Source organism: Taudactylus pleione, unplaced genomic scaffold, assembly GCF_031769625.1.
Source record: "Taudactylus pleione unplaced genomic scaffold, aTauple2 ptg001084l, whole genome shotgun sequence".
NCBI lineage: Eukaryota > Metazoa > Chordata > Amphibia > Anura > Myobatrachidae > Taudactylus > Taudactylus pleione.
In genome coordinates this window covers 2,231,511-2,254,378 of record NW_028285485.1, presented here as the reverse complement: position 1 = coordinate 2,254,378, position 22,868 = coordinate 2,231,511, and the positions used below count along the sequence as shown (strand labels likewise).

At 47.5% G+C, this 22,868-nt stretch overlaps 1 protein-coding gene across 4 annotated transcripts in view; it reads left to right on the top strand.

The window, feature by feature from the left end:
* UVSSA (UV stimulated scaffold protein A) overlaps positions 1 to 22,114 on the top strand; it is an 81,403-nt gene extending 59,289 nt beyond the window's left edge. For all 4 annotated transcript variants that reach the window (XM_088461631.1, XM_088461628.1, XM_088461630.1 and 1 more), the window contains exons 11-14: positions 4,478 to 4,658; positions 5,130 to 5,241; positions 9,003 to 9,183; positions 21,780 to 22,114. In XM_088461631.1, the coding sequence (XP_088317757.1) occupies positions 4,478 to 4,658; positions 5,130 to 5,241; positions 9,003 to 9,183; positions 21,780 to 21,873 (568 nt within the window). In that variant the 3' untranslated portion in view covers positions 21,874 to 22,114. The remainder of the gene's footprint in view (positions 1 to 4,477; positions 4,659 to 5,129; positions 5,242 to 9,002; positions 9,184 to 21,779) is intronic.
* The last annotated feature ends 754 nt before the right edge of the window (positions 22,115 to 22,868 follow it).

Genomic DNA, 22,868 nt, shown 5'->3' with positions numbered 1-22,868 from the left:
GCTAATCCTATATCACTTGGAGAAGAACAAAGCAGATTCTCCCCAATGGCCTGGAACCTGGATCTGGTTTCATGCTCAGTATATCTAGCTAGGGCTGAGAGAATTACAAGGCGGTACCTAGTCACACAAGTAGGGGTATCTGATGTTACCTTTAGGCTGCTATCCATCGGAATAGGTCTGGTTAATGTTTTTGCCAGACTGCCACATGTAATGCCCTGTGTGGTTGCATGTACATTTTAAAATGGGCTCTCTACAATGAAACCATTCCTTTTTTATTTGTATTAACGCAAGGTATACCATTAACAGGATCCCTCCACTAGTACCGGTAATAGACCGTACATGTCAGTGTTAGCCTGAGGTTAGGTTAGTTTTAGGGCTCAAACACTGTAAAAACGCGATGCTGACATTCCCAGTGCTGACATTCCCAGTGCTGACATTCCCAGTGCTGACATTCCCAGTGCTGACATTCCCAGTGCTGACATTCCCAGTGCTGACATTCCCAGTGCTGACATTGTGCTTGTCTACATTTCATACCACCACACCCAATCAAAGCGAGGCAAAACGATTACGACTTCCGCCATTAGATGGTAATAGAATGACATTTAGCACATACAAGTATATCATAAAAATAGCACATATTTCATCTAGTCATAGGTCAAGTACGCCCCCCTTGTTACAGGCAGCGTGTACGGCCCCCCTTGTTACAGGCAGCGTGTACGGCCCCCCTTGTTACAGACAGCGTGTACGGCCCCCCTTGTTACAGACAGCGTGTACGGCCCCCCTTGTTACAGACAGCGTGTACGGCCCCCCTTGTTACAGGCAGCGTGTACTACACACCCCCCCCCAGTTACAGGCAGCGTGTACTACACCCCCCCCCCAGTTACAGGCAGCGTGTACTACACCCCCCCCCAGTTACAGGCAGCGTGTACTACACCCCCCCCCAGTTACAGGCAGCGTGTACTACACCCCCCCCCCCAGTTACAGGCAGCGTGTACTACACCCCCCCCCCAGTTACAGGCAGCGTGTACTACACACCCCCCCCAGTTACAGGCAGCGTGTACTACACCCCCCCCCCAGTTACAGGCAGCGTGTACTACACCCCCCCCCCCCAGTTACAGGCAGCGTGTACTACACCCCCCCCCTCCAGTTACAGGCAGCGTGTACTACACCCCCCCCCCCTCCAGTTACAGGCAGCGTGTACTACACCCCCCCCCCAGTTACAGGCAGCGTGTACTACACCCCCCCCCCCCAGTTACAGGCAGCGTGTACTACACCCCCCCCAGTTACAGGCAGCGTGTACTACACCCCCCCCAGTTACAGGCAGCGTGTACTACACCCCCCCCCCCAGTTACAGGCAGCGTGTACTACGCCCCCCCAGTACAGGGATTCGTGTTACATGTAGTGCACCTGCATAAGGTTCCCTTGCGTGCCTCTCTCCTGTACAGCTCTCCTTCATACAGTGTTGTTTTCAATTAGTCCTTTAGTGTTGAGCAGTGAGGGAAAGGCCGGGGAAAGCATCTGTTTGGCTGGAGGCTGTCCGTGGCCCGGTGATTTTTATTTTACAGCCGAGTTATTCAAGTCACAGGTTGAAATCAAAAGCATATTTCACGGGCTGTCTTGCACTCGGTGTACGGCCGCGCTTTTATGCGCTGCCATAAAATAGAGGGCACACCCTTTGATCCACGCCGCTTATTACTACAGATCTGCCAAACTAACAAAACGTAATTTACTTCCAGCCAGAGTCCCAGTGAGCGCTTTATGGCCGGGGAAGATGCATTGGAAATATGGAAATGCTTTTCCGGAGGAACCCAATGCCCAATGAAATAGAACTATAAAAGCCATACTCTCCTGACCCTTGTGCAGAGTACAGCGGGATCTCTGCTAGGATGAGATTGTACATGATCTGCTTTCTGTCATTACAATTCTTGCAGTATTTAATTCTTATTTTTCTGCAAAGTTTCTGAAGTGTTGTATTATTCCAGTAAAAAAGTATATTGCATTGTAATAAGACACCTTCATTTGTGAAAATGACGCTACAGGTATCTGTGTAGGAAAGGTGGTGTTGCCCTTAGCAACCAATCAGACGTTTACTTATAAATATATGTACTTGAAAGTTGCAAGCTGATTGGTTGTTTGGGCCAACACCCCTTTTTTTTTTTTTTTTCTTTATAAACACAGCTATAGAGGAGTGTTCATAAATGTCCATTTGCTTTTCATGTATAGAACAATAAAGTTAAAATAAAATGGCACATTTTCTCTTTAATTCAGGTTCTGATACCACAGTACATAGGAGGTCACCATTAGGTGGCGCTAAGGTGCCGGTCGGCTCGGTCACCGACCGATATCTCAGAGAGTTTTATTCCTGTCACACTTCAAATTCCCCCCTCTCCTGACAGCTTTAAGAACACACATTGACCAGCGGCTTAACTGTTTTGTGTTCTTTTCCAATACCTCATCTCCTACACAGTAAGGTTATCTCAGACAGAGCAGTATTGACCACTTGCTTGTGTCGTTTAATTGCTTTCCTGGCGAGATGAATTTGCAGCGAAACTTATGTCAGGTTAGGGCAGTAGAGACATAATGCATTCGTCTATAGCAGGCGACGCACACTCTGAGTCCTGTCAGTTGTCGGCTGTGGCAGGTGGGACAATGCCGATTTCCACGTTTGTTGATGCAGAAAATTAGTTCGAGCCTGACAATGGCCTACTGTAAACTTCATAAACCAAACACCCATGGCCCGCAAACAGCGTTCTAATTCATACCTCGTGCCTCACTAATGCCACTGGCACTGTGACTTGTCAGGCTGCATCCTCATGCATATTATCCTGCCTGCTAAAGGTCTTTCTCACGAGGCACCGTCTGCCTGGCGCTTCACTGCCAAGACTAGTTTTTAGTGAATAGGGGACAATTTAATGGACGTTGGTTTTGCACACAAAATGGCAGCAGCCATTTTGTGTTAGTGACTGGTATACTGTACAGCGATGTAAAATGGCGGTACTGTGATCTGGGGCTGGGACTTGACAAACTGTTTTTGTCTTGCCTGCAGTCTGTGTAAGATTGATTGGATCTGGATTCTTTTTTTATATGCACAAAGTGGTCTGTTTGCCTTCTGTCCTGATATAATCTATAGATTTATATAATGCACAGTAGGTCCCGTTCATGGGGGGGGGGGGAGGGGGTGTAGCTTAGTGTGTTAATCATTTGGTTACTGCATGCAATTATAATGGGAACACAAACCATGTAGACAGTGTATTTCTGCCTTATTTGTTAGTACACGGTCCATCTGGGCCCTCTTTGTTGATATAAGTTAGTATAACCTTACTGGTACTTATGTTGTAGATCTATTGCGCTGAGGGAGAAGAATACAAAGCAGGTCTTGACAAATTTTTCTACAATCTAGGAGTCAGATTGAAAGTGTAGGAGTCAGACCACCATCCCCCCCCCAAAAAAAATTACAGGAGTGAGTGGGGAGCACAGGTCTGTGTTATGCAACTGTTATACACACTATACTAGTCCACAAAATTGTTGCAGTTGAATGGATACAGTAAAATGGAGGCTCCCTCACTGCTCTGCACAGCTCCCCTGCTCCACCCCCCACCCTCCAGTAATAACGGACCACATTTCACATAAACCAATGGTGCCAGAAGGTACAACAAAACTCCCCTCCCCTCATGGTAACACCACTATCCCTCTGAAGCCGCTCGGCAATCCCTGGCCATGCATAGACCCTATTACCGGAGAGCTCTATGCAACCGGAGATAGGAGACAGTAGACAGCCGGGACGTACAGGAGGATCAGCGTAGACTGGGACAGACAGCAGGGATCAGAGCAGGCCAGTATGGAGGAGTCGTCCGTGCAGGCCGGGACGGACAGAGGCACAGCAGTCACCGCAGGCGACACTCAGCACATGCACTCCTGTGCATGATATGAACACTGCAATACTCTAGGCACGAATCTCTGCCGGAGCTGATGAGGGTCTGCTTCCTCCCTCACTGCAAAATTTAGTAGCCAGGCAGCAAAATCTGGTAGCCATGGCGACCTGGCCCCCAGGATTTGTCGAGCCCAGATATAAAGGCATAGGTCTAAAGATCATTGGTCACTCTATGGCCCTCGATGAGTTTTAGTTATGCCCAGTGCATTAAATAAAGCAAGAAGCGTTTGAGCATTAGGTAGGAATGTGAGTGGGTACCCGGACACCGGGAGCCGTGCGATCTGTCGTCAGAACAGTTTACCTGTCACATACTAACTGGTAACAAGCTCATGTGATTTAACACCAGTAGGTGTCCGAACTTCCTGCACGTGTTCAAGCGATCATGGGGTAGAATAAATGCACAAGGTTTCCATTTTAAGTCCATTAATGAAACGGAGCTGTCGTTGCCATAAACTAATGTCCCTGGTTGTCTGTATATACAGAAAAGTATCTCAATGTGGAAGATCTGTGGAGTGATCTGTGTATATGTTCCCTTCGGTTGCACAGGCCTATGGCCCAGCATCGCTTCTGGACTCGTGAAGCAGAAGAAGTGGTGGAGAGTAAAGAATTAGAAGCCTTTTTAAAAACCAGATATATCACCGTCCCTGGCAAGTTTGAGCCTGTGGAACATGAATGTCGGGCACCATTGCCGAACGGCTCACTGTGTGTGAGGCAGGACCGACATAAGGTGGGTATGCTTTTGGAATACCATTACCCTCCAACATAATGCCCGGGGTAAACTCTGGCATGGTGCTGGTGATCCTTTATTTGTATCTTCCCGCTCGCTGGCATTTAGCCTAGCGTTACAGGAAACCTTATTCGGAATACTGTTTGCTCCATGTCTGTGCCTTGCCTCATGTCAGAGCCCAGAACAGCACTAGTATAAAAGCAAATCAAACCCATATATTTCAGCTTTTATTGGCATCAAGCAAACGCAACTAAGTATGAACCAGTCTGAGGGGCGAAGCTGATCTCTCGCAGTAAATGAGCCAGAGCTCAGAAGATTGGGCTGAGTCTGCCGTTTCCAACCATTAAGGGGCAGAAAGATTAGTAGCAGTGATTGGCTTCCACCGGATTAACGCATGGATATCAAAGTAAAAAGGGGTCCAATGTTTTTCGTTTTTGTTTTAAATATTTTTTTTGTTATGTCGTTTCTAAGTGTCCGTTCCATGGGAAGATAATCCCGCGGGATGAACTCGGAGTGCCGACCAATCAGCAAGATCGGAACAGAGAGGCCAAGGAGAAGTTTGAGAAGCAGGCCAGGGAACAAGGTTTGTATTGGTGCAGTCAGACATCCGCCTACACGCCCTTACCTACCTAAGCGACGTTTCCAGCCCTTTTCCATGGCATTAGTCAGTATGAAATTTATTAAAGTGAAGCTTTGGCCAGTTTTTTGTGCCAACCAGACACCAGTAGTGCGGAAACCATTTTTGCTTTAATAAAGCGTGGTGATAAATTGAAGCATAAGTGGGCCTCGGCCTAATGACACCCCACAGCCATTAAACTTTGCCCCTTGCGTCATTAGCATCACTTAAGTTGTGGTGAAGTATAGACATAATGAGACTTTAGGTCATTAAGCCGTGCTGACACACCACCAGCCGCGCTGGGGCTCTGCCTGACTCCATTACCCTTGAAACCGCGCATCAGGGCCATCAACAGATTGTGTTTTGACTTTTTAAAATGAGTATTAGGACTCTGCAGAATGCATCAACAACCGATCGACAGCAAGAAAACCCCTATAGACCAATCTCCTCAATCGTTCCCATAGGTTTGGCTTTTGTGTACAGCTGAATCAGAAATTGAAATGATTTATGCCCCGCTGAGCTGGCGGGCAGACAAGGGGTATTATCACATTGCAAAATATTGTAGGACAACTGTCCTTGAAAAGCTATGACCAAATATAGGGGGTATATGTAATGGGCTGTGACCTTCAAACATCGGCAAGCCCTGTGCGAGACTGCCCAATGTTTTCTAGTGGAAGTCAAATAAAAGGAAAAATCTACTTGGTTTTGTCTTTTGAATGACGGCTTCTTTAAAACATCGGTCTGTCTAACACCGGACTCGCAGCCGCTTGAAGTCTGCAGCCTATTCCGTTTATCCCCATAGTCTTTAAATGCTGCTTTCAAATGGAACGTACTTAAAAATTGCCATTTATTTTTCTACATGAAATGACTGTTGTAATTTATTCTAAAGCGCCCCCCCCCCTCCCCCGCCCCTTTTCCTTTTAAAGCTGGTGCTTTTTTTAAATAGTTTTTTTTGTCAACTACACTACATATACTTGGAAAATAGAATATTCTTCTAGTGCAGTAAATTATAAAGTTCAGATGGTTACTTGTACAGGGTGAAGACCCTTAGCATGCAATCTCATGTCCTATAACCAGCTAAATAAAGCTATAAAACACTTAGTGGTCTCTGTACTAAGCCTTGGGGAGAGATCAAGTACTAACCAATTGGCTCCCAACTGTCATTTTCCAAAAACAGTCTGTAAAGTGACAGGAGCTGATTGGTTGGTACTTTATCTCCGTCCACTTCATCTCTCACCAATTCTTAGTACATAGAGCCCATAGTTACATACATTTAGTGGCCACTTCATTAGGTATGCCTCTCTAGTACTGCCTACAGAGCGGCCCGAATTCTACGTGACATGGAATCAGTAAGGTGCTGGGAACGTTCCTTAGACGTTCTGGCCCATGGTAACCTCAAAGCATCACACAGCTGCTGCACTCAGGCTGCCAGTCTCCCGTTCCATCATGTCCCACAGGTGCTGTAATGTACCCAGATCTGGTGGCACTGGAGGCCATGGGAGTACATTGAGGTCATTGTCCTGTTGGTGGAACTGGCGTGCGATGGCGTGTGCTTTGTGACATGGCGCATTAGGCTGCTGAAAGTAACCATTAAATGATGGGTAGACTGTGGCCATAAAGAGATGTACATGATCAGTAACAATACTCGGGTAGCTGTGGCATTTAAACAGAGCTCAGTTTGTGTTAAGGGGCCTGATGAGTACCAAGAAAATATTCCCCACACCTCGTCACCAGCAGCGGCCTAAGCCAGTGACACAAAGCAGGGGGGGGTCCGTGACTTCGTCCTGTTTATATCAAATTCTGACCCTGCCGTCTTACTGTCTGATTGAACCAGTCTGGCCATTCTCCCCTGACCTCCCTCCCGAACACGGCCTTTTCACCCCCACACTGTTTTTATTTTTTTATTTTTGGTGCACCACTCTCTGTAATCTCTAGATACTGTCGTGCATGAAAATCCCCACTAGATACGCAAATCGCCTCAACAATCATTCCACGGTTAAAGTCTCTTCCCATTTCTTCCCCATTCTGGTGTTTTTGTCTGAACAACAACTGAACCTCTTGACCATGTTTGCCTGTCTAGGTTCAATGGTCCTATACTCCAGAATAGATCTCTGTTTATTGACACAGGATTTTTATTTTGCTTTTTAACCTGTAATCCAATAAGTGTCGCTGCAGCGTAAACATTCCTATTGCACGCTTGGGAAACGAGATGAGGTCCTGAGCACGTATTATCCAGGTAATAGTCGCACAAGTCCCCTACTGCTGCGCGTTCTCCGTCCCTTCCAGCTGGGAGATGACCCCTGTGGCTTAGAAATGATTGCTCTGACCTGTTAAGCTGCAGTGTTCATCATTTCCAGTGGCTCATGCACTAAAACAAATTAAGTGGCTATTTCTTGTGTCGCTGGCGAGGGGCGTCCGACTCTTCGGCTCTCAATGACTTGTTAACGGCCAGGTATGAGGACAATCCAGCCGGAGCCAGTCACTTGTGACATAGCCTCTCATCGCTAACTACAGTATCGATTCCCACACGCCCTCGCAAACTCTGTCATTTTCTATCCCCTGCAACTAAACTCTGTAACAATACGAGAAGAGGTTTTGGGCCCCATCAGAACTAAATAAAAATAAAATAAAAACAGCAGCTCCCCCTCTCCTGGCATTTTATTGATTTTTTTTTTTTTTTTTTCTAAAAAGCTTTTAAATTGCTCCTTCATTTGACTCAAACACTTATTTTATCTGTAGCGATAGGCGGCATTTCTTCCTTGTCCCTAAACAATTCCCTCGTCCGCTCTGTTACTAAACTGTGACGCCTTATTATTACAGCGAGGTAAACTCTTTACACGCTGCGCGTTAATCCCTGGTATCTCATTCCCGGCTCTGAATTGGTCTCGCACTAGTTCAGGAAGCGGAGACGTGGGTCTGACTGGAACGGACATATTTATGGGACTGGTTTAATGTGGCTGCACGGCTTTACAGTAATGATTTTCAACTCCTCGACGTTATTAGGGCATTAATGTCAATGGATGATGGTAAAAAAAAAAGTTGAATTAATCTTGTTGAATGTATCACACACGTATTACAGAACGTAACGGATTAAGCCACACACCCACATCTCAGTACGACTGATAGGAGGGCTCGGGGAGCAGATCATTGTATTATGGGGAAGAGAAGGCAAACAACGGTAACTCTACAAATGGTGAGCTTAACACCAGCATAGCAATTAGGTAATGTTCTAATGTTATTTTTGTACATTTATCACTTAATATTTACAATAGATTAAAAAAAATAAAAAAAGAGAAACAATGAAAAAATAGGTTTTATACCCCACTGGGCCTGTATCTGATGTCATTTTACCCTTTTAGAATTGCATTTATTCAGAGTAGAATGGTCCCTACATGACGGAGCTACGTTCTACGGCCTAGCTTATTGTATACGTTATCCACCAGATATTGGCTCTCCTTGGCCAGGCTCAACAGGAATGTGTCTCCATACTATCCAATTTAAAAGGATGCCCATCCAAAAGTTATCGGACTTTAGATAAACCAAATCCATTTCTGTCTGATGGACAGACCCAGGACTTGTGCAGGAGGCAGCAGCTGGGACTGTCAGTCCATGTTACAGTCAGGAAGTGTGAGCAGCATGGCTACACAGGAGCCGTGGTCTTTATGTGAACCAGGCTGATGTAGGTGTAAGCACGTAGAGTGCTAATGGTTCTGTTTTTCTGATTTTAGATTGGAGAGACCCAGAGCTGATGCGGGAAATCGAGCAGGCCACGGGGGAAGATCTCGGCTCATCCAGATGTGCCAAGAAGGGGGGGAAGAAGGGGAAAAAGAAAAAGTACCCGAATCTAACGGACCTGAAGCAGAAAGCGAACACTTCGCGCTCCCGTCTGGAGAAGAAAGTTTTTAACACGTAAGATACTGCTCGTCATCATTTTGTTGTGTTTTATTTTCATTTTAGTTTTTTCTGCAAACACGAGCAGCTGTTACAATGCTCTCCGGTCATCTTATTATCACCTGCGATCAATCGCGGTCTTAGTTCTCTTAAGTCATTAAGGAACCAACGGTCCTTACATACAAGTATTATGTAACAGAGGGCGTGATTCACAGATGGACGGAATTGTAGAACCGCACACAAGCAGCTTTGCAATTCCATCCATCTTAAAGCAAATGCAGAAGAAGGTGTCAGACACTGCCTGGTTGCATTTGAGTGCACCACCGATGGTCGTTTCTTTGGTCAGACTGCGGTGGCTGAAGCATCCTGCAGAATGATTGTGTGCTGGTCACTTCAGAGGCCAGGAATGTGCATCCACCGATGCAGATCCTGGCCTCGTCTCTCCCGGAAAACGGGGGCAGCACACCCCATTTCCAGGAACGGCGAGCAGCCACGCCCCCTTTCCGCCTCCAAACGCTGCAGCTTGTCAATCATGCTGGGTGGGGGTGGGGGTCTGCGCACACACACACAGAAGCAGATCCCAAACTATCGGTGATGTACGTTCATCATCGGATGAACTTACATCATCTCTGAAAACATGCCCAGAGCCACTAATAACGTGTCACTGTTCTATATCCCAAAGTTTCCTGAAACTGAATATATTAAAGATAAAGTTGAACTGGTTTTGTAAGAATATTTCTACTTCAGGGTCCATAGGGTATCCACAGTATACCTTGGGGTATAGGCGATGGCGGCAGACATCGGGCACCTCAGAGTTATAATTTGTGTTGTGATAGCAGCTGTCAGGCACCACGTTTTATGATGCGTACTGAGGTAGGAGCGGCTGTCCTGGCCGATTGTCATGCACAGCATCAACTGAGTATACACAGGCTGCCGACATTAAAAAAAAATCAACTGAACAAAACTGAAATATAAAATACTGACTCAAGAGAACATTAATAAAAAATGCAAAGGTTTCCATTCCTTGAGAGAACTTGAAAAATTACAGTGTATTTACATTTGCTATGTAGCTGTGATGGTAAGCTACTGCATCGGTTCTCAGCTATTTCAGGAAAGAAGAGCTTCCTCCAAAAAGCTTGCAGACAGGAAGCCGGTGTGCATAGGAAAAATATAAGATATGGTAAGAACTTACCCTTGTTATCTCTATTTCTACGAAGTCCATAGGGTTCCACAGGATACCTTGGGGTATAGGCGATGGCAGGAGACATCGGGCACCTCAGAGTTAATTTTTCAGCCTCCCAGGATGCACTGGGGTCCCTCTGCTATACCCCGCCCCCGAGCCAAGGCAAATCAGTTTCGTAGGTGCCCGGCTCGGAGTCGGATCACCTCTTCAGAGGGGGGTTGTTGGACAGCCCCTGAAGATTCTTCCAGCAGCTTTTGCTGCAATGATATGAGCGGGCAGCATGGACAAGCTAATTAGAGATCCATGCTGCCGCTCCTTCACCCCACCGGGCCAGAACGCCGGTACTGATCCGGGGATGCTGGCGGGTACCAGGGTCTCAGCTAGCGGGGACCCCCGGTATTCCAGACTGTGGCCGGATTCACAGGGATTCAGGTAAGCGGTGGGAACCCGTGGTGGGTTACTGCCGATTCAGTCTTATTTGTCCCTAGGCAGGGGGCTCCCTGGGGACAGGCTGCGCGTGGAGCAAGGTACTGATCGTCCGCTTCCACTAGACCACCAGGGACAGCGGGCTGCAGCAGTATGGAAAATGCTCCAGCGTCCCAGGGGTTAATAGCATGCAAGGGGTGTGTGCTTCCCCTTTCTCACAGGCAGCGCTTCCCCCGCTGCACAGTGCCTTTCCACAGCAGTCTGGCGGGCTGTGGCAGCGTTCCTCTCCCGGGCTTGTCTCCTATCAGCTCCTCGGCGGCCATTTTATAGACATGGCGAACGCTGCTGGATTCTGTTACAGGGGGCATCGCGGTCCGGGTCACCCGCATCTCTCTCCTTTGATGAGGTCAGTGTATGCAGCACTGTTTCCTACCAGGCTCTGTGTCTGTGTAGTTGATCATAGTGCTTGTAGTGCAGGTGATCTATTTCTGCATTGTATGTGACTATATGCTAGCGCTGTCTGACTGTACTTCACTTCTGACTGTCAGCCATTTTACTATCCCTGTCTTTCTCTCCCTTGTGGTGCGGTGCTGCAGGGTGCTTATTGCCTCACAGTTAGAATGAAATGTTTTTCTATGTGGAGCGTCACATACACATCATGTACACTCATGTCTGAGAGAGAACGTGATTATTCTCCTCAGCTATAACGTACCACATGCTCAGTACTGTTAGCGGAGGATGATGTGAACGCTGAGGGTTTCTCACATTTATATAGTAAATGTATTTGTGAGAATTGGTATTGCACTCTGCCATATTTATGCAGTAAGTTCCTGCGGCTTGACAAGCATCAGACAGGACTAGTATTTTGATTTACTCCTATAATGTGTATATATGTATGTACATGCTATGTGGTCGCATTATACCCAGTGCATGCTGGGTGCTATTACCATGCGGTTGTGCCTGCAGGTATGACGTACACCCCGCTGCTCCACTCTACCTGTTATGAGGCAGGTAGGTAGGAGAAACCGCTAATTCTCCCTCCCTGGTAGTTCATGCAGTGTTCACAGTAGTGTCTCTCTCTGCCTTTGTACAGAGACTGACTACTACCTCCAGTCCATGTTGCAGGAATTTCCCTTAAGCCAACATGGGGCACTCTTTAGGCGGAATCCGCATATTGCGCCCTTTCGCCTACTCTTCGCTTCGGCGATGAAGTTTCGCGTGTAGGCGGTCTGGGATTCGCCAAAGTGATACTTTTTCACCTGCGCGATACTTTTTTGCCAAAGCGAGACCTTTTTGCAAATGCGAGCTCTCGCGGGCGTGGAACTTTTATGTGTAAAGGATATTCTGCGGAATTCCCTTCGTCAGTGATATCACAGGAATGTTAGCTGCAGGTTATCCATTCCTGTAGTTCATTACATGCCTAGTGAGTACTGCACCCTTACCTATGTTCTCTCAAATGCTACGTATCACAAAGTGGTACTTTGTTGGAAGTCCATATACTCCTTTATAGGGGGGCTTCCAGACCAGCTATGACTAAGCTGTGTAGTCAGAGAATGGACAGGGGGTAGATGCCTTGGATCCATATATGTTAATGAGGCAGCCTTGGTTATATGTCTCCTCACTTCTAGAATTTCTAGCTCCCTGTGGTGGCGCTCATGGAGAGCTGATGCAGACTCCAAGAAAGGGTTGGAATACTTACGCTTTAATGGTGAGGTCCTCTTTGGTCCTGATAGGGGAAAAAATTGTGAGCAGTTTAGCAGTAGCTAAATACGCATGTATGCCATCGGCCCAAGTTCCTTCAGGGTCTGGGACTTTGTCCTTTTGGCCCTGTTGGGCCCAGGGTAAGTCCAGTCAACAGTCCTGACGGGACGGGCCTCCCCCTGGGGGACCCCAGGGTGAGAGGCCGACTTCTTCAGTTCGCCCTGTGCTGGTATCGGACTACTACAACCACTTGGGTAGGAGAAGTGGTCTCTCACGGGTACGCCCTCTACTTACGCAGAAGGTCTCCCAGCCGGTTTTTCACCACAGGCCTTCAGTCAGTTCAAGACAAGGCCCTGGAATTCCAGAAGTAGGGCACTCTATGCTCCAAACGGGGTTTACAGTGCCTGTTTCGTGGCCTCTGAGAGGAACAGGGTTTTACATCCACCCCCTTTCTGGTTCTGACACCCAATGGGTCCTAACTGCCTATTCTCAACCTCAAGTCCCTCAAGTCTTTGAGGGTCCCTTGGTTCATTATGGAGACCCTGCATTCCATCATATTGGCTATGGAGCCTGGGACATTGGACATTCAGAATGCCTCCCTACATGTCCCAGTTGCTTTAGCTCACCAGCAATTCCTCAGGTTTGCAGTGGTCAATCAACATTTCCAGTGTCAGGTACTGCCCTTTGGCCTTTCCACGGCACTTTGGGTGTTTGCCTAGATGATGTCAGTTATGGCTGCCCACCTAAGGATGCAGGGAGTCTGCCTGTTACCCTATCTGGATGACCTTCTGCTATTAGCAGGGTCTATGGGGGTACTTCAGGGCCATCTGCAACCAGGGGCTGGCTGGCAACTTTTAGCCTGGGGGGCAAATGCATGCAGGCAGAGGAGTAGCGTGTAGCCAGGGTGCCCGAAGAACGTGCGTGCTACGGCGCCACCCCCCCTCAAGTGTTTCACGGAGGAGGCGGGTCCATATGGGATTAATGTAAGATAAAAATAAAGATTATGGGCAGCCCCCTGTCGTAGTGCCCATATGCAGTGCCCCCATGTGCCACAGGAGATAACACCCTTATGCAGGCCTCCAGTAGTGCCCCCAGTAGTGATCCCCCCCTATGCAGTGCCCCTTGTGCCCCAGTAGTGGTCCCCCCTGTTCAGTGCCCCTTGTGCCCCCAGTAGTAAGCCCCTTATATAGTGCCCCCAATAGTGGTACCCCCTATGCAGTGCCCCCAGTAGCAGTCCACCCCCCCATGCAGTGCCCCCAATAGTGGTAACCCTTATGCAATGTCCCTTAAATAGTGGCCCCAGTTGTAGTCTCCCCCCTATGCAGTACCCCCAGTATTGCCCTTTATATAGAGCCCCTCGCAGTGCCCCCAGTGGTAGTCCCCTCCCCCTATGTAGTGCCCCTAGTAGTAGTCCCCTCCCCTTGTAGTGCCCCTAGTAGTAGTCCCCTCCCCTTGTAGTGTCCCCAGTAGTAGCCCCCCTTGTAGTGCCCCCAGTAGTAGTAGTCCCCCCTTGTAGTTCCCCCAGTAGTAGTAGTCCCCCCCTTGTAGTGCCCCCAGTAGTAGTAGTCCCCCCCCCCCTTGTAGTGCCCCCAGTAGTAGTTGTCCCCCCCCCCCCCCCTTGTAGTGCCCCCAGTAGTAATCCACCCCCCTAGTAGTGCTCCCAGTAGTAATCTCTCCCTGGTAGTGCCACCATAGAAATCTCCCCCTGGTAGTGCCCCCATAGTAATCCCCCCCCCCCTGTTAGTACCCCCAGTCGCCCCCCACCCCCCAGTAGAGAGAGACTTAATAAAAAAACAAAACACTTACCTGAAACTCCCGCTCCTGGTCCCGATGCTTCCACCAGCTCCTCTGGCCGCTCTGCATTATGGGAGAGACGTCGTCATGACGACGGCTCTCCCATTACCCACTGCGGGAGCCGGAAGATGGCTCCCGCAGTGGGAGCAGCAGCAGCTGATGAGAGTCTGACAGACTCTCAGCGGCTGCTGATTACAGCAAACGCACAGCTGCCGGCTCCGGCGGCTGTGTGTTTGTGCTGTGTGGCGCTGACCGGACTCCGTCCGGTCAGCGCTACACACGCGGTGCAGTCTGTGTCACAGTGACACAGACTGCCCGCGGCCCGCATGACGCTGCGGCCCGGGGGGCACATGGCACCCTGCCCCCCGGCCCAGCCCGCCACTGTCTGCAACAGACAATATCTGTGTTGCAGAATCACGGCTGGCTGATAAATTGGAAGTGGTTCCTTGCAGACAACAAAGGATCTTTGTGACCGAGGAAAAGATCTCTGCGTTACAGGCAAAGATTCATATTTGTCTTCACTCGACTATGAGGTTACTGGGATCCATGGTGTCGAAGTTTACCATGGTAGAATATGCCCAGTTTTCACTCCAGACCTCTGCAGAAGTTTGATCTTCTCCAGATGGAATGGGTTGCCCCATCAGATAAAGACACTGACAATGGTGCTTTCTCCAGAGGTACGGCTGTCTCTGGCCTGGTGGCTACAGAGGTCCCACCTCAACAAGGTACGCCCCTTTTGGATCTCGGACTGGGTCTTCCTGTCGATGGACGCCAGTCTCCGAGGTTGGGGAGCTTTGACAGGTCCACACTTCTTTAGGGAAGGTGGCCGTCAGCAGAATCTGCTCTTCCAGTCAACATATTGATACTTTGAGCGGTATTCAGAGCTCTTCAGCAAGCTAGACTAGTTCTTCACGGAAATCCCGTGCAAGTCCAGTCAGACTACGCCACCACAGTGGCTTACATAAACCGCCAAGGAGGAACCAGAACTCAGGCGGCCCTGACACAGGTGTCCCGCATTCTGGCTTGGGCGGAAGGCAATCTCCCAGCCGTCTCGGCAGTGTCATACCAGGAGTCCTCAACTGGGAAGCAGACTTCCTCAGCCGTCACGACGTGCATTAAGGGGAATGGTTTGTTCACCAGGAGGTGTTTTAATTCCTAGTGAACAAGTGGGGCCTTCCAGAGGGTATAAGTTTATGATGCCGGCGGTCACAATGCCGACTGCCAGCATCTAGACTACAGAATCCCGGCGAGGGTTAACTAACCTGAACGAAGGGATGCAGAGCGCGGACAGCCGCGGGGTAGGGGGGGTTCTCGGGGGGGGAGTTAGGCTTAGGCACCCCCCCCCGCCCCCACTCCCGGGAGATTAGGTTTAGGCTAGGGGGAGGGAGGGTTAGGGTTAGGCACCCCCCGGGGGACTTGGATTTAGGTGGTGCGGAAAGGGGGGGGGTTAGTTTTAGGCACTTAGAGGGGGGATTAGGGTAAAGCTGGCCACACATCTAAAGATTATCTGTCCAACCAGCCAACTAGTTGATTGTTTGGTATACAATCAGCAATTTGCTCCCACAAGCTGGAAAATGGACCAAAACTGTTTGTACAAATAGTTTAGCTCAAACATTTAACAAACTTGTCTGACGACCATTTTCATCTGTTTTCTGGCATTTAGAAGCAAATTGCTGATCATCATTTACTCCCATACGTTACCAGATTTTCATTCCAAACAATCAACAAGTTGGCTGGTTGGATGTAAGTTGGTCTAGTGTGTGGCCAGCTTTAGGCACAGGGGGAGGAGGTTAGGGTTAGGCACCCTAAAGGAGGGTTAGGGGGTAGAGTTAGGTTAGTAAGTACTTACCTTCTAGACGATCGGGATTTCCTTCCATGTCGGGCTGGCGCTGCCGGCGGTGTATCATATCGAATCCTTCCAGAGATAAACCTCATGGTCTCCTGACTGTGGGCCTGTGCGTTCGCAAGTGGCCCAATGTTCTGTGTACGCGCATGCTTCGTTCTGCGTGTGCGCAAACTACACACTGCGATCACAACCCTTGCTCATCCAGCAAAGGCAGCCCAGGGTAATGAGTGACAGGAGAGGCCGTTTGTGGGTGGTGACGGGGGCAGGACACTAATAACGGGGGGTTGGAGATGCAAACTCAGGCGTGCCTGAGTGTTTCAACGCCGTTTAAGAGGCGTGCATAATGAACAGGCCTCATCAAAGTACACGTCACTTACCTTTTTTTTACACTGATTTCCTCGCAATGCTTGCGGTAGGGTAAAGCTACCTCAAGCACTGCGTTTACATCGGATGGTGCTCGATGTACCAATGTTTTAATACACTTCCTGGAGATGATGTGGTGCTGGTGGGCGGCTCTGCCTGTGCGATTGGGCGTACGCATACAGAAAGTGGCAGCTCGCTAAGACATGGTGGGCGTGCTTATACCTTGGTGAGCGATCGGGTCCCATGGCGTCACTTTGACAAATTTGCATACGCATATAGCGAGTGTATGCAGATAGCGTATGGGTCAACAACAAGAGATGAGGAGGCTCTTCTGGTAGACGCTCTGTTGGTCCGGTGGACCTTCCAGTTTGAGTACCTATTCCCTCCGTTCTCCCTTCTTCCTCGAGTACTTCGGAAGTTCAAGCAAGAAGGAGGCACGCTCCTGTTGATGGCTCCAGCATGGCCCAGACTTCACTGGTACTCAGATCTTTGGAGTCTCTCCATAGACATTCCGATGCTGTTGCCTCAACGTCCGGACCTATTGTCTCAAAGTCCTTGCCATTACCTGGACCTGGGTCGTCTGTCATTGACTGCATGGCTGTTGAGACAGCCCTTTTAAGGTCCAGGGGTTTTTCTAGGTCTGTAGTTAACACCATGCTCAGAGCTCGGAAGCCTGCTTCTGCAAGAATTTACCACCGAGTGTGGCATACTTTCTTTGAATGGTGTCGCCCTAGAGGCTATGATCCTCAGGTGTTTGGGATATCCAGGGTTTTGGCTTTCCAACAGGTGGGTTTAGATCACGGTCTTCGCCTTGCTTCCCCGAAGGTGCAAGTTTCTGCCCTGTCAGTGTGGTTTCAGCGTAGGATTGCTACTCTTCCTGATGTCCGCACCTTTATGCAAGGTGTACTTCGTATTCAGCCTCCCTTTCTTCCACCAGTGGCTCCTTGGGATTTGGCTGTGGTCCTGAGAGCTCTCCAAGTACCGCCATTTGAACCACTGGGCTCAGTGGATTTAAAATGGCTTACAGCTATGACTGTGTTTCTTCTGGCCATTGCCTCGGCCAGACGGGTGTCAGTTTTAGGGGCTCTCTCATGTCGCCCTCCCTTTCTGATTTTTCATAGAGGTAGGGCAGTGCTTCGCACTCGCCCTGGTTTTCTACCTAAGGTGGTATCTAGTTTCCACATTAATGAGGAAATCATAGTGCCGGCCTTTAATTCCCCAGACCTCTCAGCTGGTGAGGCCTCCTTGGATGTGGTACGTGCTCTACGGATTTATGTTGCCTGTACCAATTCATTTCGGAAGTCGGACTCTTTGTTTGACCTCTATGGTTTCCGTAAAAAGGGTCGCCCTGCCACTAAGCAGACTTTGGCAGGGTGGATTCGCATGGCGATTTCTGAGGCTTACATTCATGAGGGCCTTTCTGTACCATCCTCTGTTAAAGCTCATTCTACTCGGTCTGTGGGTCCTTCGTGGGCAGCTCGTCGTGGTGACTCTGCTGTTCAGCTCTGCAAGGCAGCCATGTGGTCTTCTGTCCATACCTTTGTGAGGTATTATGCCTTTGATACCTTCGCCTCTCAGGAATGCTTCCTTCAGACGGCGGATTCTTCTTTCTGCACAGGAGCGTCCCCACCCTTACAGGATACTGGTGTGGGACATCCCCAAGGTATCCTGTGGATACCCTATGGACCCTGAAGTAGAAAATATGAGATATGGTAAGAGCTTACCCTTGTTATCTATATTTCTACAAAGTCCATAGGGTTCCACAGGACTCCCGCCCTGTCGCACCTGTACTGCAGAGGGGCTTTGTTCTGGTCACCGGTTATTCTGTCTCCTTCTGGTGAGAATGTGATTCTTGTGTGTTCCAGACTTTCTTCTCTCTCTCTTCTCCTCCTCCGGCCTATGGCTTGTTACGTAACTGATTTGCCTTGGCTCGGGGGTGGGGTATAGGAGAGGGACCCCAGTGCATCCTGGGAGGTTGAAAAATTAACTCTGAGGTGCCCGATGTCTGCCGCCATCGTTTATACCCCAAGGTATTCTGTGGAACCCTATGGAATTTATAGAAATAGAGATAACAAGGGTAAGTTCTTAACATATCTCATATTTTTCCTATGCACACCGGCTTCCTGTCTGCAAGCCTTTTGGAGGAAGCTCTTTTTTCCTGAGAACGATGCAGTAGCTTACCATCACAGCTACATAGCAAATGTAAATATATTGTATTTTTTCAAGTTCTGTCAAGGAATGGAAACCTTTACATATAAAATACTTACTATGTTATATTGTTTCTATATTTTAAGAAACACTAAAGTAACTTCTTTTTTATTTATGTTCACTTGAGTCAGTATTTTATATTTCAGTTTTGTTCAGTTGTTTTTATTTATGTCGGCAGCCTGTGTATACTCAGTTGATGCTGTGCATGACAATCGGCCAAGACAGCCGCTCCTAGCTCAGTACGCATCATAAAACGTGGTGTCTGACAGCTGCTATCACAACACAAATTATATGATCACACGCAACAGGTCTTAATTAACAAGTGGACGGACATCTATAGGAGTGTACGAGACATCAATTAACAGTGCCCTTTCACTGAGAACAAACGAGATTTAATTAGCACTGGGGAATTGAAGGGAAATCATGCGTCCAGCTGTGGAAACTCTGACGAGTACTTAACAATCGCTGTAAATAAGATGCTCCGTGACAGGCGAATGTCAGGATAGCCTCAGCCCAGCTCGGTTTCTCCTGAAACTTGGCGTCACTACCTTAGCAGCAAGCCGCAGACATTTATATCTGTGCTGTGATCTGCGACGTTACTGGCCAAGGTGAATTGGCGATGGCACAAATCAAATTGACCAAATTATCTAGTCTGATCTCTTTCATCAATGTTCCACAGTGTGCATTTATAGAGGCCTCCATGCTTGGCTATGCCGGATTATTACCAGGATTCTTCTGATGCCATTTTGTCTGTGATGTCATCACTTCTCTACTTATGTAAGGAGGGGTGAAAGGCATGAAACGGGATGTACTTGTAATTCCAACAGACTGGATGCTGGCGCCGGAATCCTGATGGTCGGGATCTCTGTGCTGGGATTCTGACGGGTAAGTACTAGGGTTAGAGTTAGGCACTAGGGGTAGGGTTAGGGTTAGGCACTAAGTGGGAAGGGTTAGGTTTAGGGTGCGGGAGGGTTAGATTTAGGCACTACAGGGGAGGGAGAAGGAGTGTGGCCAGTCCATGAAGAGGGCATAGTCAGCACTTAACCATCTATAATATACGTCGTACAAAGTCTGTGTAATAATTCTGACATATACAGTACCAACACTCACAGTATGTTCTGGAGTCCTGAGCATAGATGTACAGAATGGTCTCCTTATGCACTGGATAGTGTATTTATTATACAGTAATAATATGGTCTATATCCGTGCACCCCTAACAGTGCATGTTTTCCAGATCTCCTAGTTGGTGCACAAGTGTATTCGTTACTGGCTGACACATTTTAAAAGATCAATGGATGGTGCTAATTATTTCGTTTGTGACACGGAGGGGATCTTAAAAAGCATGCAACTTTATTTATTTATATTGTGGTCATCATGATGTGGGCTAGGGAGGGGGGTTTCCAGGCAACTGTAAACCCTCCTGCGTTTGCCCATGAAACCAGCCTTTAACGCTCCAGCATTTCAAACTCCCTTTCAATTAAAAAAATATCCATTTCCTCTGCCATCTGCAGTAATTACTAAGTCCCCATTTTAGAAGTCTGCACGCCTTTAAAAATGTTTCTTTACCCTTCCTATTGCCTGTGGTGCCACACAGAGGTGTATTTACAGTGGGTGCGGGGGGGGCCCACACCCCACACCTTGCACCCATATTATACTTACCTCTCCAGAGTTCCAAGTAAGCGCCGGTTTAAGCATTGTGAAAACACCAGGAAAATGGCTGCCGGGGCAATTTTCCTGTTTTGCGCAGTATATGGAAGAATGGCCGCCACAGCCTTTTTCCCCATGACCTGCGCATGCGCTCTAGTGCCCAGAGTATCAGTGCGGTGCGGTGCTGCCGGATTGAGAGGAGGGGGCCCATGACGGAGACTGCACGCGGGCCCCCTCCTCTCTTGAAACGCCCCTGTTTGTGTACCATAAAACGTTATCTCCGCCGACGTCTGCCACCTATATTTGCATCATTGGCAGTAGACAAACGCAGTCTGTGGGCTGAATTCAATTGTTTTCGCGGCCCGGGTCTCCCGTCTAAAGGGACGGGAGATTGCGGGCTGCTATTCAATTGTTCCAGCTTTTCGCACTGATCGCGCCCAAAGTGGCTAACCCCGACCAAAGTGCTGGGCGCGATCGCGAAAGTGCCGTTTGGGTCCCCAAACAGGTAACTTTTCGCCGATTTTAGCTCGCAACCCTCTGGGGCTGCAAGCTGAAATGGAGCGCTGGCAGCTGATCGCGCCCGACACGCCCCCATCACGCTCCATCGGGCGCGATGGGGGCTAGAAACAATTGAATTCCGCCCTAAGCTGGAACCATATTGCGGCTGTTTTAGACCGGTATAGCGCCGATCTGATTGATTGTTATGGTATTAATCAGCTCTGCTCAGAAATACCGTAGGATTGCAGAGCACTGGCCTATTCAGCGCTCTGCGCCAATTCGTCTTCTATGCCTGCACCTATGACGGTTTACTGTCACAATAGCGCAGGTACGCTGTGACCGCCAACGGCAGGATTCCTGTGGCCGCTGCATGCTGAGCGCATAATGCATCCTTGTGCTGCACGACTTTACCTTCAAAAGTTTATCATAACAATGAGCAATGTTTATAAGCAAATCATCGCGGCATAGGAGGAAACGGACTTCGTATCGATCAGGGCAACTAGGCAGCTCCATCAGCCCGGCAGTCTGGATAACAAGGATTTTCTTGCCTCTGTCTAATCAGAGTCCTCCTATTGAGGATACTTGGAAGCCTGCCATTTATCTTGTGAGGTCGGCGGTAAAGAATAATGACAAAGGTGGAGTGTGCACATTAAACCAAGAGTTCAATTTGTTTACTCCTGTTATTAAAACCTTGTTGAATTAAAACTATTTGTATTGCAGCACTTAATTTAGTTAACACGTCTAATTTGTTCTGCCTCATCTGTGCAGTGTTAGGAGTTGCGATCAGTAATTAATGATACCTCCTTGATTTTTTTATTTTTTTTATTTATTTATTTATTTATTTTATCACACCCATAAACACTTCGACATGTCTTTCTTTATTTGAGGAAGCAGTGTTCTTCGTTTGGGATAACAGTCTATTTTTTTTTTTCCCCCTCTCTTCTGCAGGGGATCGGTGAAACGGGTGATAAGTGCAATGAACCAAATGGATCAGAGGCGGCACGAGAAGTTTGCAAACCAGTTTAATTATGCATTAAATTAAAACGCAGGAGGAAGATAAACCATCCAGCTAAGCTTTTACATGGAAGACTTGTTTTAAGGACCTTTAAAGAAAAATTGTTGTAATATACATATATTTTTCCCTAATGATTATGTCTTAACTTATTTGCATAATTTGTTATACTTTGTGGGTTTTCCCTACCCTTGAAAACGTTGTACAGATTTGTATGTTTTATTTCCGTCTTTTAAAAAAAAAAGAAAAAAAAAAAAAGAAAGTGCAATACTATCCAGAAGACAAAAAATTAAATAGAATAATGAACTAGGCTATAGGTCACAGTATCTTTTGTGGTATCAGATATTTTAATCATGATTTCCTAAATACCATTTAAGAAAAAAAAATAAAAAATTCTTTCTGCTTTGAATAGACAAAAAAAAATTGCCATTTTTACACATTTTTCCCATTAAACTATTTCATGTTTTGTTTGTGTCTCATAAATTATTGTGTGATTTTACATAAAATACTAAAAAAAAATTTTTTTTTTTTTTTCTTTAATGGGAATCTCATCAGTATTTTACGATTAGATTAAATAAATGATAATATAGCATGATACTAGGTTGCATACAATGGCTTAGGTCATTATATTGGTTGACCAAGAACCACTGTAATTATACAGTTTTCTGGGTCTTCTCCCCCTCCCGCCATTAGGTTATGCTTATATTTAGTACCACAAGTACTATTTACAACATATGTACACAATTACGTGATTAAAATGGGGAAGTCAGTGTTACCCAAAAGAGCTAACCGTTAAGTATTTTGGAGAATATATATATATATATATATATATATATATATATATATATATATATATATATATATATATATATATAGGATGCTGGGCCTGATTCAGTTGTGGACGCAAATACCATTGCAGCTCATGGAACACAATTACAAAAATATGCTAACGACGCCTACTGAAAGCATCTCACATCCGCAGTCCATACACAAAACCAGAAACATCAAACGCAGATCAGGCGACC